The following is a 17,815-nucleotide window of genomic DNA, read 5'->3' on the forward strand; positions in this document are numbered from 1 at the left end:
AGATTTCCAGACAACGAGGACGTCATTGCCTCTGTAAGTGCTTATTTTGAGGAACTTCCGAAAACGCACTTTTCTGAAGGATTAAAAAAACTTGAAAAGCGACTGACCATGTGTATAGAGCTCCAAGGAGATTATGTTGTAAAATAAAAAAAAAATTTACCCAAAAAAAATTGTTTTTATACTTCATTCTAAGGACTTATTGAACTACCCTCGTAGCTTTACAAAGATTTTTAATGATTTGAAATATTGCAGAAAGATTTCAATGATTTTGCAAAAATTGCACAAAAATGTCGTCAGATTTCACAAGAATCTCAACTATTTCCCCAAGATTTTAATGAGTTTACAAAAATTTCACAAATATTTAAAAAATATTTCACAAAGATTTCAATGATTTCAAGCAATTTCACGCTGATTGTGCAAAATTTTTAATTATTTCAAAAATTGCACAAAAATTTCCATATTACACAATCATTTAAAAAAAATTGAAATGATTTCACAAAGATCGTACAAAAATTTCACAAAGATTTCGAAAATATTTAAATGATTTTACAAAGGTTGTACCAAAATTTCATAAAGATTTCAATAATTTTACAAAGATTTTGAATTATTTCAAATATTACACAAAGATTTCAAAGACTTTGCAAAAATTGAACAAAAATTTCGTAAGATTTCACAAGAATTTCAATTATTTCCCCAAGATTATAATGATTTTATAACAATTTCAAAAGATTACACAAAGATATAAAAAAAAATTCACTAATTTTGCAATTATTTTTATAAATTCCATAAAGACTCCAATTATTTCACAAAGATTGCACAATAATTTCAATGATTTCAAAAAGATCGGACAAAAATTAAAAAATCTTTCACGAAGATTGTGCAAAGATTTCAATGATTTCAAAAATTACACAAAGATTTCAATGATCGAAAAAGTTTGACCAAAATTTTAAAAGATTTAAATGATTTCACAAAGACTCCACAAAAATTTTAAACAATTTCATAAAATTTCAAAATATTTCACAACGATATCAATTATTTCAAAACGATTGAACAAAAATTTCAAAAGATTTCAATGCCTTCACAAAAATTTCGAAAGATTGCACAAACTTTACAACGATTTCAAAGATTTCACGAAAGGCTTGTACACCAGATTTCAAGAGTGGTCAACTCCTCGCATCCCAAAGATAATCAATCCTAAATCCTGAAATCTGTCTTTAATTTTGCAGGAAATTAAAGTTGTACGAAGAACAGGAGTTGACAATGCAGGTATTTAGTGAACCGGAAGGTGGTCTCGGAGCCGAGAGACGTGGAAGCAATGTAAGTATTGGCATGGGCGATACATCTCAAGACAACACGTATGCAACAATTCAACATCCGCTACCAACAAACAGGCATCGTCCCACGACTCCTGATTACACAACTCTCCCTGGAAATCGCAACGTGAGCCACATTTTTTAATCTCGGATTCTTATCAACCAGGGAACCTTATCTTCAACGAAGCGTCTCTCGTTTCAGATGTATGAAGCTGCAATGGGTTTCCAAGGTTCCACTTTCCAGCCATCGGCAAATGTAATGCCACAACTCACTCTCGATCGCGACGGCCAGCCCCAATTTGTTTCTGGCCTCGTCTGAGAACTAAATTCCACTTCCTCGTTCGTCGTGAGCTCTCCATTCGCTTTCCATTCTTCCTCCATTTTTTTATGTTTTTTTTTCGTATGCGTTTTACGAAAAAATAAATAAAATAAAATAAAACGACTGCACTTACACGGTCGTGCCACTTTGACAATAACCGGGTAGTATGGTTAATCTGCCGTGTAAGTACTTGCGTTCAATTTTTCATTATTTACATTCTCAGTTAATTATTCTGAGAAGACTGAGCTTCCAGAAAGTGTAGAGTGCTTCTAGAAAACAATTGCAATGAATTCGATGGCATTTTTTCATGTTTCATTAGAGAATTAATGAAGAAAATCTGCTTTTACCTTCGCTTAACATTTTCGTCAAATGGTTATGCCCGATAAGTATTAGAAACTTTTCAAATTTGCTTTTTCAAGTATGTAAACTTTGAAGCATATTACAGTAATTCATCATCACAGAAATTCGATCATCTCTTTTTATACGAAGTCATCACTTTTGAGCGAAGGTGAAATGCCAGTTTTAAGAGTGACTCAAACTGAGAAAGATACGAGTTGATATTAATGAAACCGTACGTATACATTCCTTGTAGCCAATATTATGTACATGTATATATGTGTACGATGCCAAACTGAAGTTTGTGAAAAGAGGAAGCAAAAGTGAAAGCTCAAAAGACAGTATTCGTGAAACTGAAGCTTGGCACGACAAATATATGTATACAGGACTGTCCCAGTAACTGATTTTTCTCGCTGGCACAAGTTTTTCTAGTTTGGAAACTTGAAAACTTTTGAAACTTGCGAAACTTTTACGAAAAGGGGAAAGCTTGACGTCGAGAGTGAAAGAGAAGAACATAAAAAAAGTTGCACTAGAGAAATTGAATTCGCACAAATTCGGCACCTCTTTTCTCTTTCACTCTTCGGCATTTTTTGTCCTGGAATTGAATTGCGGGGCGATAATCAATTTAATCAGTTACTAGTGACATCGGTATAGTTAAATGTGTAGATTCCGTCCAGCCCATTCTACTGTCCGATTATTTCCTCGTTATGTATAGTAACTTTACATACTTTGCAAACGAATATGTTTAGTTATAAATTAAGTTAAATATATATATAGTTATATATTAAGTTATGTTTTTTATAACTGTGGTGATCACTACCGAATTAGGAAAATATCTACCGTTACTCATTAGTCGTTACGTGCATTGTTTAATTGAATAAAGATTCAGCGTCTGTTTTAACCTGACAAATCTGTGATTGAATCTTATTAAGAAAGAATAATTATTCGTTAATTTAACTTGAACCTTTGGGTGAAACGATGGGCGGAAATAGTCATATCATAGTTAAGTAAAAGGATGTTGTCGTTCGCATTGAATCTCGAGTGCTAGTTTTTCAAGAGAGAATCGAAACTATTTCAATTTTCCAGAATCAAAGGGGCAAACTCATTTTTTGATGTTTTTTTGTCTTACTTTGTCACTTGTGCCGTCCCCGTTCAAAAGCGATTCGCTTTCCGAAGGTTTCTGCGAACGGCTCGCACCGTACGAATAGCTCATACTCTAGTAAGTAAGACGATCATATTAGAACATTTAGTACAATCCATTGTCATTATATTATTGTTAGATGGTTATCATTATTATTGGTAGTGAAGAAATTGTCTGTTTCTTAATCATGAACTGATTGTAATATTGTAACATATTTTATGTAAGTGATTAATATAAAATATTCATACTGTATGTGTCTTGTCTTCAATTATCTTACGATCTTTTCCAATTATTAATTGTAAGCTCTGCAAAAATGTTGATAAATCGAGTTTTTTCCTGGTATAATTTATCATGGTACGGATACATTAAGGTATTTCGTATTTTTAAGAAGAATCGACTCGGAAAGTTTTTTTTTAGACCTTGCAAATATCTAAATGTGTAAAAATTGTACCATTCATATGTAAAATTAATAGGGTGGCCGTTTTAATAAAATAAAAAATTCCCGGTCATTTTCCGGGTTTGCAAATAGTTTTCACGGTCAATAAAATTAAAAAATTCGAACTCTAAAGCTAAAAATGTTTCCATTTCAAGTAATAAAAAATTGAGCTGCAAATCATTTTAAGCAATTTTAAGCTGGAAACATTAAAAATTGAGCAATGGCATTTTTTTATGAACTGAATACTCCTTAAATTAGCAGTTAAATTATTTTCATTTCAAATAGTTCCAAAATCCTTAAACAGCTTCCAAATTTTATTTCAAAACCTTGAAAAATCTGCATGTTGTTTTAGATTTTTGCAAATTTTAAATTATTTTTGAAATTTTTTCAGAACTTATAAACATTTTTGAAAATTATTTTAAATTTCTCTTCAACTTAGTCGAATTTTTTTCTATAAATAATAGAATTATTCTATTTATTAATTTCCCTGGTCAAAAACCTTACATCAATAATAAAAATGTAACATTCAAAGTTTTTTTTCAATTATAAATCTTTGTTTTCCAATTACTGCTTTTAAATGAACAGTCATATTTAGCATATTGATGTATTTAACAAAAGCTTCTAACTATTTAAATAGTTGAGTTTGAAAAAATGCAATAGGTGAATTTTCAAACAAAATTATAAAATTTTCATCTAAATTGATAAATGGCGAAGAATGTTACGAATATATGATTGTTTATTTAAAAAATTAATTCTCAACGAAAACGATGTCTTTTCAACTAAAATTATGCAAAACTTAACAGGATCAATTAAAAAAAAAAAATTTAACAAAATAACTCAATTTTCAAAAAGAATTGAATTTTCAGTTCAAATAATGATAAAAAAAAGGGTTCAACTTTTAACCAAGCATTTGAATTTTCAACCACAAAGATGTATTTTCTACAAAGACGAATTTTCAAAAAAAATACTTGATTTTTTAACTAAAAAGGTACATTTTTATTCAAAAATTGAATAGTTTAATTTTTAATTCAAAAAATTTAATTTCAGCGAAAGAGATGAATATTCAACTGAAATTATGGAATGTTCTACTGGATTAGTTGAATCCTCAGTAAAAAATAATTTAAAAAAGAAAAATAGTAATTTTTTAGAGTATAACTTGCAAACAATCAGTTTAATTTAAAAAAAAATGTATTTTCTAAAAAAAAATACGAATGTTGAACAAAATACTCGAATTTTTGAATAAAAAAGGTACATTTTTATTCAAAAATTGAATAGTTAAATTTTCAATTCGAAAAATAAATGTTCAGCGAAAAAGATGAATATTCAACTTAAATTATGGAATATTCCACTGGATTATTTAAATCTTCAGTAAAAAATATTTAAAAAAAAACGAATTTTCTAGAGTTAAACTTTCAATCAAGCAGTTTAATTAAAAAAAAATGTATTTTCTAAATAAAAAAGACGAATTTTCAACAAAATACATGAACTTACAACGCAAAAAGATAAACTTTTAGCGAAAAATTGACTAGTTTAATTTTCAATTCGAAAAATACATGTTCAGCGAAAGAGATATTCAACTGAAATTATGGAATATTTCACCAGATTAGGTCAATATTCAGAAAAAAAATAATTTTAAAAAGAGAAAAACGAATTTTCTAGAGCTTAACTTTGAACCAAGGAGTTTAATTTTAAAAATATATATTGTCAAAAAAAAGACGAATTTTCAACAAAATAATTGAATTTTCTACGAAAAAATATAAATTTTTAGCGAAAAATTGACTAGCTTAATTTTCAATTCGAAAAATTAATTTTCAGCGAGAACGATTAGATTAATTAAATTTTCCATAAAAAAGTTATTTTAAAAAATTTTCAGTCGTTTAACTTGCAACCAAGCAGTTGAGTTCTCAGTAAAAGAATATGTATTTTTAACTAAAGGGATGAATCTTCAATTGAAGTAGTTTTATTTTCAACCACAAAATTTAAATTTCTACAAAAATGATGAATTCTCAACAAAATACAAGAATTATCAACTAAGCATGACCATTTTTTAACAAAAATGAAATAGTTAAACTTTTAGTTAAAAATATTAATTTTCAACAAAAACATAGAATTTTCAACAACAAAATACTCAAGTTTTCAGTAAAAGCGATGAACTTTAAACTAAAATGATAAATCTTTAACTGGAGTAGATGAATTTTTAACCAAAAAGATTAATTTTTAAGTAATATGATGAATCTTCAACTCTAATAGTTTAATTTTCGAGCAAAAAGATAAATTTTATTCCATAAATTAAATAGTTAAATTTTCATTCAAGAATAATAATTTCAACCAAATATATATTTTTAGCGAAATATTTGACTGAAAGAGTTAAATTTTCAACCAAAAATATGAATTTTCAACAAAATACATGAACTTTTAACTAGAAATGATCAATTTTAAATCATAAATTAAGTAGTTACATATTCATTAAAAAAAATTAAAGTTCATCCAAAGAGATACATTTTAAACGAATATTCAACTGGATTAAATTTTCAGTTAAAAAAAAAAGTTTTAACCAAAAAAGAAATTTTTTTAACAAAATCGTTAAGTTTTCAGTTGAAAAAATTAATGAAAAAAACGAATTTACAACAAAATATTTCAATTTTCAACCAAAGAGATAAATATTCAACCAAACAAGATGACTGCGCAACAAAAAATTTAATAGTTTATATTTCAGTCTAAAAAGATTTAATTTCAAATTATAAACAATGAATAAATAATAGTTCATAAACAACCACTAAAGATTAATTCTCAACATACCTGAATTTTTAAATCTGAAAGATTTTCCAGTGGAGAAACAAAAATGCGATGAAACTGTTCAATTTCCAAGCATAATTATTTATTTGCAAACCAAGAGGAATAATAATGATAATACAGTTACTTTTACAAATGATAAAAATGATTTAACTTTATATTACAGTTTAAGAAAGAAATTAGACACGCTCTCGAAAAACTTTCTGGATTTAAAAAAAAATGCCCAGACACTTCCAGGTTTTCCAGATAAGTAGACACCGTGCTTAAATATCTAATTGACTTAAAAACAGATTCTATCATAATCCATATGCTATTTATTTAAAAAAACCGATGAAAAATCTAATATCACAGAGATTCTAAGTTACATAAAAAATGAAACTAGAAATTTGTATCTAAGACGGACCTGGAGTTGAACTTTTGTCGACATTTTTCTTCTTTTTTGACGAATCTACTATCTCGATTTCTTGTTTCGAGGTGGATGCAGAAGATTCAATCCCCGACTTAAATGATTCTTTTTGAGGCTTTGGCGTGTAATCGAAGACACAGCGTACAGCTTCCGGTTGATCCCACCAGAGTCTATATCCTTCCTTCGTGGGAAATTTTCTGCTACTACCACAGGCTAGACAGGTCCATTTTACAGCTTTTACTGGCTTTGATACCAATCGCACTCTCGCCGTTTTCCCAGGAACGAGAGGGGATTGGCAGGCTTTGCACATGGTTCTTTTTATGCCGGGTTCCCTGAAACGAATATTCATTATCTTATATTATTGAGAGATTTAAATCAAATTTGAATTCCGTTTGCGTTTCATTTGTTTTATTAACTTACATTCGAAGAACGGCTTTTTTAGCACATCCAATCATTAGGGAATTATAGTGTGAAGCCAGAGCAAGATTCTTATTAATGACGCTTTGACTCGCCTGAAAATTGTTTAAATATTTTAAAGACACTTTTTAAATTATTCCAGAAAGATTTTTAAAGATTGACAGAGATTTCTAAAGATGTCATAAAGCTTTCAAAGCTTAAGGAGATCGATTCTATGTTGCATTTTTCGGAGTTGAGAAAAAACAATTTCCATAAAGTTTCAAGTATTTCAATTTTGACGCTAATTTTTGAAAAGAATACAAAATTTTTCTTAAATATTCCATAGATGAATCTAGTTATATGTAATTCAGATATTTCACTTTTCTTGCCGGATTCTGATTAGTTTTAACTCCTCTTTCGATAACCGCCAATTTCAACAAAAGAACCCATACTAATTTTTCCATAAAATCGATTTTTTTTTTAATTTTTCAGGGTGACCGTTTTAATCGAAAAAAAAATCCTGGGCATTTCCCGGTTCGCCAACAGCACTCAAGGTGGAACTCTTAAATTTTTAACTTTTAAAACTGAAGTTAAAAATTTTTTTGATTCAAAAATGTTGTATTCAAATGTTACATAACTTACACCTATAAAATTGAAAGTATTAATAGTTTTCAATTGAACAATTTAAATTAAATGCACTTAAGCTGAAAATTTTAGAATTTTTAACTTTCATAAATTGGAGAGTTCAAAGATGCAGATTCAGTTCCAAAAATATAAATCCATGTTATTTTCAATGCTCTAAATTGAAAAATCATTCAACAAATTTAAAAAAATTAAATATTATTTTATTTTAGAAGCTAGAAGCATTAACACTTAAACCATTAGAATTTTTTTAACTGAAGAATTTTTACATTATAAGTTGTATTATGTTTATTTTAATTAGTTTAGATACACTTAAAAAGCTTCAAAATTTGATTTCAAAGTCTTGAAAAAACTTCATATTGTTTAAAATTTTTTAAAATTATTAAAAGTTTTTCACAACTTCTAAATGTCTTTTAAAATGATTCGAATTGCTAATACTTTTTCAAAACTAAAAATCATTTTCCTAGCAATCTCAAGAAAAACTTTTGATTCTTTTGAAGCCTTTCGCAATTCTTAAAAGCTTATACATTTTTTGTTCAAAATCTACATTTTGTTTTAGATTAGGCCATGGCCGCATTTTCTCGGAACACACACTTCGTTTAAATTATTTGAAATCATTTCAATTGTTCATTTTAATTTTGAGTCTTTTCAAAACCTCTCAATATCTGTAAAATTACTCCAATTGTTCTAGAAATAATAAGTGTTCTATTGCTATTTATACATCAAAATTCAACAATTTCGCTTACAAGTTAATCATTTTTTTAACAGAACTATTAAATTTGTTAAGCTCAAAGTTTAAAAGCTCCTTGAAATTTCAAAGGTTCAAGGCTTTCTATTTCAAACAATTCAGTTTCAAATTATTTACATTTTTTTACGACTCAGGCTTTTGAATTGAGCATTTTCACGCTGAACTCTAGAAATTCTTGAATTTTGAAAGGATTTAGAATCGTCATAACAAATCAATTATTTTTCACTTTTTGATACTTTGAATTTTAATTTTTTGAGTCTTCCAAGATTACATTTTAAAATTATTTAAAAAATAAAATTTAAAAAATAAAACTAAATACCTAAAATAGAAAATTTTTTAAAGTAAAAGAATGTCAAATTACGCATTATAAACTGAATGATATTATAATTAAAGATAAAAATTCAACTAATTATTTACAAAATTGTTAAAATCGACAATGAATAAATTCACTGTCATTTCCCGGTTCGTAAAATCTTTGAAATATCTTTTAATCGGGAATCTCCTTAGTAGAAATATGAACTACTTTTTTAAAAGTTAATTTTTTGGGTTGCAGATTCATAATTTTAGTTGAAAATTGTTTTTTTTTTTACTAAAAATAAATTCACTAAAATGAAAAAGGAACTTCTCAATTTTTAGTGAAAAAATGATCCTTTTTATATAAAAAATTCAATTTATTCAGTTGAAAATTGTTAGGAACTAAATAATTTAAACTGAAATTTCATCATATAACATTTGTACTAACATCAAATCCATTGTTTACACTATTTAGTTGAAAATTTATATAATTTGTTGAAAATTCGTTATTTTTTAGAACTTTCTTGATTATTTTGTTAAAAATGTATGCAGTTCATTGAAAATTCATCTTTTCTGGTAGAAAATTAATCTTCATTGAAAATTCAACTATTTGGTTTGAAAAATTCAACTATCTATTTTAAAATCATCGACCTTTCGTTAATTTAGATTTTTTTTTAATTTTCTGACGCACTAGTTTGAAATTATGTTTATGCTAGAACGTGACATTACTAAAATGTTGATTAGTTTTATAATATATTTAGCTGCTTATTATCATTATGGTATTTAGCAGTCTCAATTTACAAGAAAATAATATCCTCAATAAATCTAAGAATAGTTTTATACATTTGTCGATAATTATTACTGAAGATATACAAAATGAATGGTTGACATGTGAATAACCACAATTAACTTTTTTTTTAATAAAAATAATAAAAATTTCCAGATTTTCAAAATCTCACGAAGGTTTGTACAGTGTAAACCAAATCTGAGTTATCCTCCCCTTGATTGAAATTATTTCGATTGAAAAAGTAAAGTGCAAAGAATATATTTTAAAACAATAAATGATATTTTTGTATATAATTACTTGATACAGAAAATTCATGCGTTCAAAAACATCTTTTCCTTGACAACTGCTCGGTAGCTGGTCTGTAAATGTAAAAAATATCGTCAATTAATAAAAACAATTTATTTGAATGATTTGATTAACATATCATTAAAATGATTGACTCTAAAAACCCTAAAAATTCTTCAACTTCTAATCTCCTATATTATTGAAGTTTTTTGGAATAATTATAAGAAATGTTGAACTTACTCATTTTAAAATTGAGAAATTGAATATATTATTGGAATATTATCAATTTTATTCTAATCTAAACTTCGCAAAGGTGCAACAAAATGAACAAAATCAACATTCACACTTGTTTTTGTTTTTTCTAGGTTATGTTTACCATCTATAGCACTGCGCACGCGTCTTTTTGAAACGATAAAATATGCAAATCAAATGTCTACAATATATAATAATTATAAAGGACAAAAAATGTTAGTAATGATTTAAAATTTACATTTACATTTAACGGCTATTTTGCGTGATTTGAAAATTAATTTCATTAATTCTACAATGTTTATTTATTATCAAAAATTAACTAGAAGTTAGTTAGCACCAACCGGAAGAGAGTCGATCATTTCCTTTTTTTAAGAGAAACAAAATATATAATTGAGTTAAAAAACTAAAAAAAAACAGGGTTTCTACTCAAATCTTGTAGAAAAAAAATTCCCAGACAATTCCAGGTAAAAATTTTCCAAGTAAAATTTTGTAAATTTTGTATTTACGATATCGTAAAGCCACCTTAACGACATGGACATAGGATGTCGTAAAGCTGTTGTAAAAATGTCGTAACGATCTCGTAAAGACGTCGCCAAATTGTATGCCCACTGGGGATATTTTCTAGTTCAAAATTCAACTGTTTCATTGCAAAATTGGTATTCTTAGTTGAAAGTTCATTTATTTTATTGAACCTTGTATTTAGTCGAAAATTCGACCTTTTTGGTAGAAAATTAATCGTTTTGATTGGAAATTAACCTATTTAGTTAAAAACTTATCCATGTTGTTGAAGACACAATATTTTGACTTAAAAATTCAACAGTTTGTTTGCAAATTTTTCTCTGAAAATCTTAATTGAAAATTCAACTCATGTTGAAAAATTGTCTTTTTTAGTTGAAACATTCGTCTTTTTTTAGAAATAAATCTCTTTGGTTGCAAATTTAATTATTTTAGTCAAAGATTCATTATTTTAGATAAAATTCCATATTTTAGGTGTAAAATTCATCACTGTTTAAAAATGTAACTATCATTTTTGTAATTTATCTTTTTCGTTTTAAAATTCATCTCCTTAGGTAGAAAATCATTTTTTTCACTAAAAATATAAATCCCATTTTTATTTGAAAATTCATGTATTTTGTTGACAATTTGTCGTTTTGGTAGAAGTTAATCTTCATGGTTGAGAATTTATCTTTTTGGTTGAACATTTATTTTCTTTATTTAAAATGTAACTATTGGGTTGAACATTTTTCTGCTTTAGTATAAAATTCGACTATTTCTTTAAAAATGCATGCATTCTGTTTTAAAAATTGACTTTTCTGGTAGAAAAATAATTTCTTTCTTTGAAAAATAAACTTCTTTTTTGAAAATTTATCTTTTTTATTAAAAAATAACATATTCCAGTTCAATATTTATCACTTTAGTTGAAAATCCTTTACTTTGGTTGAAAATTTCTTTGTAGAAAATTAATTTTTGTTTACTGACAATTTAACTTAATTTTTTATTAAAAATGTATATTTTTTAGTTAAAAATGCAACTGTTTCGTTGCAAAATTTGTCTTTTTTAGTTGAAAGTTCATCTATTTCATCGAACATTGTATTCTTATCCTTCTGATTGAAAGTTCAACTATTTAGTTAAAAATTTCTTCACTTTGTTGAAAACGCAATATTTTGACTTAAGTTTGGAATTTGACACGGTTTAAAATGAATTTAATACAGTACCCCTATTTTTTAACAAAATATGCACTGAATTTTAAGTAAAAGAAGATGAAATAAAAATTTGAATTGTTATATATATATATATATAATTGTTATTATACTGAGTTAATAAAATTTGTCTAGGCTTTCTAAAATCTAAATTAAAAATTTTAGCTGAATCCCGAGAAACTGAAAAAACACCTTATTTATAATAAACTAACGAAAATATATCCATATACCGAATTGATTGTTGAAAAAAATGAAAAACATTTTAAGTACATAATATATAATACTAAAAACATAAATAATCATTTCTTGAATTTGTCTCGAGAGTCCATGAATTTGAATAATTCAAATTTTTATTTCATCTTCTTATACTTAAAATTCAGTACATATTTTGTTAAAAAATGGGGGTACTATATCAAATTCAATTTAAATCGTGTCAAATGCCTAACTTTTCAAGTCAAAATTGTAAATATTGTGTTTTCAACAACGTGGATGCCAAAATTTCTACCAAAACGATGAATTGTCAACAAAATACATGAATTTTCAAATAGAAATGGAATTCATTTTTTAAATGAAAAAATGGATTTCCTACCAAAGGAGATGAATTTTAAAACCAAAAAGACAAAATACAAAAAAGATAGTTACGTTTTTAAACAGTGGTGAATTTTTAACTAAAATAATGAATCTTTGATCAAAATAATTAAATTTTCAACCAGACATTACATTTTTAGAAAAAGACATTTTCAACTAAGATTTTCAGAGAAAAAATTGCAAAAAAACTGTTGAATTTTTAAGCAAAAGTATTAATTTCGAACCAAGATCATTTTCAACCAAAAATGGTAGTTTTAAACTTTCAGTTGAAAAAGTAATTTTAAAAAATGGTAGACATTAGATACAGTAGACAATCAGAATAAAAATCAAGATAACCGTTTTCCCTATAAATTAATTAACATTAAAAAAAGAAACGAAAAGTTTTTATTTAAAAATATTTATTTTAAAACTGAGAAGTATTAACATGTCATTAGTATTAAAAATAATTACACCCTCTATTACAGCGCATGTACAATATAACTAAGATAAATAAAATAAGTATCCTTATAATAATTACAATTTTACATGAGAATCAGAGGAAAATATTGCATTAGATATTTGTAAATGTATAAATCTAAACTCTGATTTGCCAATCTGATTCCATGAATTTCAATATGGAATTCTCATGGAAAGTTGATTGATCTACTAGACCTGATTGGCAATTATAATTTTTCATCCCTAAATTCCTTTTTCTGTACTAGTTCATAGTAATGTCGAGATAAAATAGGTTCTCGTGGGCTATTTCGATGAGGCGTTTGAATTATATTATTGCTCATCCGTAGTTTTTGAGCTATGGAAATTTCTACTTCCTTCATAGATTTTATTGTCGGTTCTTCTTTAATTTCTTTTTTAATCGAAAATCCGTTTACTGTTGGCGTTGATGCATCAAATGTCTTCATTCTTGATTTCCAGGACAAGTAGGGCGTGCATTCCACTTCCGGGTGATCCGAATTCGTCGAATTCGTTGTCAAATCTTCTTTTTCTTCCCTGAAAAGAATTATTTAAATATTAGTATAATATATATTATGAACGTATCAATTCATTAGGAAAAATGTTGTGCTTGAAAATATTTCGATGGAATCGCGGCGATTTTTGAGAACAAAATTTCTTCTCGAAAATTGCTGCAATCATTTTCTTTTAATTTTCTTTTCTAACTGAAATTTTAACTATCCTATATTTGTTTTGAGAATGTCTCCTTTTTATTTGTAAATGTATCCTTTTTATTTGAAAATTCATGTATTTTGTAGAAAATTGGTCTTTTTTGGTCAAGAATTAGACTTTTGTGTTAAAGATTTAATTATTTCGTTAACAATTCATTTAATACCCAATTTTTATTCTATTCTATTCCATTTTTTCTGAAAATCTTATCTATCTTGATATTTAATTAATCTTTTTGGTAGAAAATTGAACTATTTTGGTAGAATGAGAATTTTATGTTGACAATTAATCTGATTTGGTTGAGGATTCAACTATTTTGTTAGAAATTCCTCCCTTTTCGTCGGTCAAATTACGTAAGATAGGAGACTACGTGGTTCAAAATTTGAGAAAAAAAACTATAATTAGTCAAGAAATAGTGGCATTAGCGGACAATTTAGAGAAAATATAGTCTTTATTGTCATTTTTTTCGAAATAGGTGTGAAAATAGTGTCAACGCTAAAAGAAACTGTCAAATATTGTGAATAGTGTGATGAGTCCGAGACCTGAAAATATTACAAATTTAATCCAAGTTTGCATGGAATATGCATACCCGAATTTCTATACGTTCAAATGAACGAAATATTTTTTTCTTAATTCTATCTTATCTATAAATATTCTTCCAAATAAAATTTAAAATAATACATTATAAGTTTTTTTGTAACTTGTACAAGGTCAGTAAAAAATGTTCATTTGAATGATCAAACCATCAAGAAATATATTATTATCACCTCTTATTTACGATCTCATTCCCATCGCATCCTGGCACGTATCCATTTTCTGTGAAGAGTACTTCTATATCGCTACTTTGTTGCTCTATATCTTCAAATATACTCCAGGATTCTTCCATAAATTTTCGCATTTCTGATAAGTTTTGTTCACTCTTTTCGAGATCTACAATCAAACTTTCCTGCAGAAAAAAATTAGACTTTTTAGATTTCTCAACAATTTTAAACGCATTTTGAACATCAGGTTCTGATAAATTATGATAACTATATTTAGATGAGTTGTAAACTTTAATAATTATTACTTTTAATTGTAGAGATGTATCAAAATTAGGGGAAAATTTGTCGAAAAAAACTTCGTGTAAGGTCTACCGAAAATATATTTGCTAGATTAAATACTTTTATTTTCTGAATGAATGGGAATAAATAAGACATAAAGCTTCATTTTAAAAACTTCGAATATATTAAAAATAGTATAATATAGAAATAAAAAATCGAAATAAGGTGTAAATATCTCAATTTTGTAGAGTCAAAAACAAACGTCAGTTCCCCTAACCTAGAAAATAAACTGATTATTTCACCATTTCTCTCTGATTTCAGCTTTATTGCTTTGTAGTATTTTTACAAATTTCAAACCTTTAATTCAGCCACAGATTTTGATAAAGCTTCAGCTGCTACATTTGCTTTTGCTGCTTCTTGTAAGTCTTCTGTATTTTCTGTATACCTGGTGTAGGACCTGCCAATGTGAATATGAGGTGCGTTCCATATTTCTGTCATTTTATGGATTCCTTCGTCCAATTTCTTTCCCTCTAATCTTAGTTTGTCGAAATAATTCATTTCATGAATTCTAGTTATTCACTGGTCCACAGTAATTCAATCAAAATCAGTAAATGGAGTACATGCAACAATTGTTTACAAGGCTTACATACAAACCCAAACTGTCGAAAAACTTTTAAACCCAACTCAACGAACGGCGCATGATCCAACGTAGGAATATCAGGAGTATGTTCCGATTTGAGCAGTTGAGAGTTATTTAAAATTTCAAAGTTGGCAATGCCAATGTATAAGCATAGGCTGCCGGTGCGCAATGATGCCTATGCTTATACATGGCATTGCCAACTTTGAAACTTTAAAAAACTCTCATATACTCAAATCGGAACATACCCCAGCTCTTTGCTAAACGCACATGCGCGATTTCAGAGGCGCGCTTTTTCAAAATTCAGATATGATATTTTTGGTATCAATTTTTTTTCTTTTAAAATTTCTGATTATATCCGCGGAAAATGGATCGAATCATTTCTTACTTTAAGCATATTTCTAAATTCTGAACAAGGTTTTTTCAAGTATTAAATTTGCCAATATTAAAAATGAACTTTTGAAATCTTTTTTATTTGTAAATATTATTTAATTAAAAACTGAATTATATTGTTGAAAATTGAACAATTAAAAAAATCATACTTTTTGGCTGAAAATTCATCTTTTTTGTTTAAAAGTTAATCTCTTTTTGTAGAAATTTCATCTGTTTTGGTTAAAAATACAGCTTAGTCTATAGTCAAAAATCAGAGAGAAATTCAATTAGGAAATCATTTAATTTATAATGCGTAATTCTGAAATCGTTTACTTTAAAGTTTTCCATTTTAGTTCTTTTTTTTTAAGGTGGCTTCTGGACCGGTACACCGGAAAATGACAGTGAATTTATGTTTTTCACAGTAACTTTGCAAATTGTTGTAAGAAAAATCTACTCAGTTCGATTTGAACTTCTTTTTTGAATTTCAAATTCAATTGTTACTTTTTCAATTATTAAATAATTTAGATCACGGTGCAAAATTCTGAAATCTGTTATTTTACAAAATTTCCATTTTAGGCTCTTTTTTAAGCGTATATTTTCAGTTTAAAGAATTTAAAAATAGTGTTTTGATTTAAAAAATTAAAATCGTTTGAATCTGAAATTTGAACTTTTTGAATTCGAAAGCAGTTAAACAAATTTAAACATCCTATTGAATAATTATAAAATATTTTCAATTTTGAATTCAATTTGAAATTTTCTAAATAAAAAGAGCGATTTTTAATTATTTGACTATTTATTAAAAATCAGCAATCATAAATCAAATATTCAAAAATATTGAATTTTTCTGTATAAATAAGAATTAAGCGATTATCAATTTGAAACTTTAAATTAAAATAATTTAATTAAAAATTATAAATGTACAACAAACGCTCGGGAATAATTTATTTTCAACTTTTTTTTTGAATAGGTCGTTTTCATCATTTCTATGGAGTTGGAAGGGATCAAATTTTGGTTTTAATTTTATCAGAATACAAAAATGCCTTTCTTGTTTTAATTTTTTTTATTCAGTTGTAAAAGTCATCTTTTTTTCGGTTATTTATTTTTTTTTTAATTCGAAGAGACTTTTTTATTGGTTTAGATGGGAGGAAATGTTGGTGTTCAGTTGCTTTTTTTTCGAAATGAAAGAGGGAAATTTTTACATTTCAGATTTTGATCTAGTTGGAAAGATGCTTAATGTGGTTATGAATTGTTTTTCTGAATTGGAAGGGGCCACTTTTTTAAAACATTGTTATTGAGTTCAAAGAAAGAATTTTTTATTTTACATTTTTTTCTGAATTGAAATAAGAACATTTTTTATTTTTGTTATTTGTTTTTTTTACCTAAAAATTTTATGACGAAAATTGACGATTTCGAAATATTCAAATATTTCAAATATTTATTAAAAGTTTTTGAAAACGAAAAAAATATATACTTTAAAATTAATCAAATAAAATTTGCACTAACATCATATCAATACTTCAAAATATTTGGTTGAAAATTTATGCAATCTGTTGAAAAATTAAACTATTTAGTTAAAAATGTATGTACTTTGTTGAAAATTCGTATTTTCTGATAGCAAATGTAATTTATTTCTTGAAAATTATACTATTTAGTTGTTGTTTTTTTACCAAAAATGTAATTATTCGATTTTTCGTCAGAAATTAATATTTTATAGTTGAAAATTCAATCATTTCTTTGGAAATTCATGTATTCCATAAAAAATTTTTCTTTTTATGGAAAATTAATTCACTTGATTCAAATTTAACTGTCTGGTAGAAAATCAATTTTTTAATAAAAATAATAAACTATATGGTTGTAAAATTTTAGTTGAGAATTAAATTTTTTTTAATTCGTCTTTTTGTGACCATATTGAACTATTTTTTATTTTAAATAAAAATATTTTTTGGTTGAAATATAAACTATTACATTTTGCGGTGAAAATTGTTATTTTCAGTTTAAAAAATCGACTATTTTATAGAGAATTCACATGTTTGCCTCGAAAATTCAATGGATTTGTGAAAAATTTACGTAATTTTCTGATTTGATCAATAACAAGTTTTCACTTCGAAAAAGGTACTTAAATTATTTTCTTACGTAAAGTTTTTAACATAATAAGAGAAAAATAGCAATGAA

The 17,815-nt window shown here is 26.4% G+C and overlaps 3 protein-coding genes across 3 annotated transcripts in view; 1 reads left to right on the forward strand and 2 right to left on the reverse strand.

The window, feature by feature from the left end:
- The window catches only part of LOC117168826 (cadherin-87A), a 264,168-nt gene extending 260,807 nt beyond the window's left edge, over nucleotides 1-3,361 (forward strand). Inside the window, exons 24-25 of the mRNA XM_033354673.1 lie at nucleotides 1,227-1,440; nucleotides 1,516-3,361. Of these exons, the coding sequence (XP_033210564.1) occupies nucleotides 1,227-1,440; nucleotides 1,516-1,632 (331 nt within the window). The 3' untranslated portion in view covers nucleotides 1,633-3,361. The remainder of the gene's footprint in view (nucleotides 1-1,226; nucleotides 1,441-1,515) is intronic.
- A 3,065-nt stretch (nucleotides 3,362-6,426) lies between these two features.
- On the reverse strand, nucleotides 6,427-10,272 carry LOC117169262 (ribonuclease P protein subunit p21). Its single transcript, XM_033355539.1, has 4 exons — nucleotides 10,137-10,272; nucleotides 9,909-9,970; nucleotides 7,165-7,256; nucleotides 6,427-7,076 (listed from the first exon to the last, which is right to left on the reverse strand). Exons 1-4 carry the CDS (start codon nucleotides 10,138-10,140, stop codon nucleotides 6,731-6,733), a joined length of 504 nt encoding a protein of 167 aa, XP_033211430.1. The 5' UTR covers nucleotides 10,141-10,272; the 3' UTR covers nucleotides 6,427-6,730.
- Nucleotides 10,273-12,817: 2,545 nt separating this feature from the next.
- On the reverse strand, nucleotides 12,818-15,294 carry LOC117169181. Its single transcript, XM_033355408.1, has 3 exons — nucleotides 14,992-15,294; nucleotides 14,362-14,540; nucleotides 12,818-13,423 (listed from the first exon to the last, which is right to left on the reverse strand). Exons 1-3 carry the CDS (start codon nucleotides 15,190-15,192, stop codon nucleotides 13,099-13,101), a joined length of 705 nt encoding a protein of 234 aa, XP_033211299.1. The 5' UTR covers nucleotides 15,193-15,294; the 3' UTR covers nucleotides 12,818-13,098.
- Nucleotides 15,295-17,815: the final 2,521 nt, after the last annotated feature.

This window comes from Belonocnema kinseyi, chromosome 3, assembly GCF_010883055.1.
Source record: "Belonocnema kinseyi isolate 2016_QV_RU_SX_M_011 chromosome 3, B_treatae_v1, whole genome shotgun sequence".
Lineage (NCBI taxonomy): Eukaryota > Metazoa > Arthropoda > Insecta > Hymenoptera > Cynipidae > Belonocnema > Belonocnema kinseyi.

Excerpts from the sequence above, each read along its gene's own strand:
- LOC117169262 (XM_033355539.1), bottom strand. Across the intron at positions 7,257-9,908 it reads GCATGAATTTTCTGTATCAA|GCGAGTCAAAGCGTCATTAA; the intron begins GTAATTATATAC and ends AACAATTTTCAG. Across the intron at positions 7,077-7,164 it reads AAAAAAGCCGTTCTTCGAAT|GGAACCCGGCATAAAAAGAA; the intron begins GTAAGTTAATAA and ends TATTCGTTTCAG.
- LOC117169181 (XM_033355408.1), bottom strand. The coding sequence starts at position 15,192 with ATGAATTATTTCGACAAACTAAGATTAGAGGGAAAGAAATTGGACGAA. Across the intron at positions 14,541-14,991 it reads AATCTGTGGCTGAATTAAAG|GAAAGTTTGATTGTAGATCT; the intron begins GTTTGAAATTTG and ends TTTTTTCTGCAG. Across the intron at positions 13,424-14,361 it reads AATGAGATCGTAAATAAGAG|GGAAGAAAAAGAAGATTTGA; the intron begins GTGATAATAATA and ends AATTCTTTTCAG.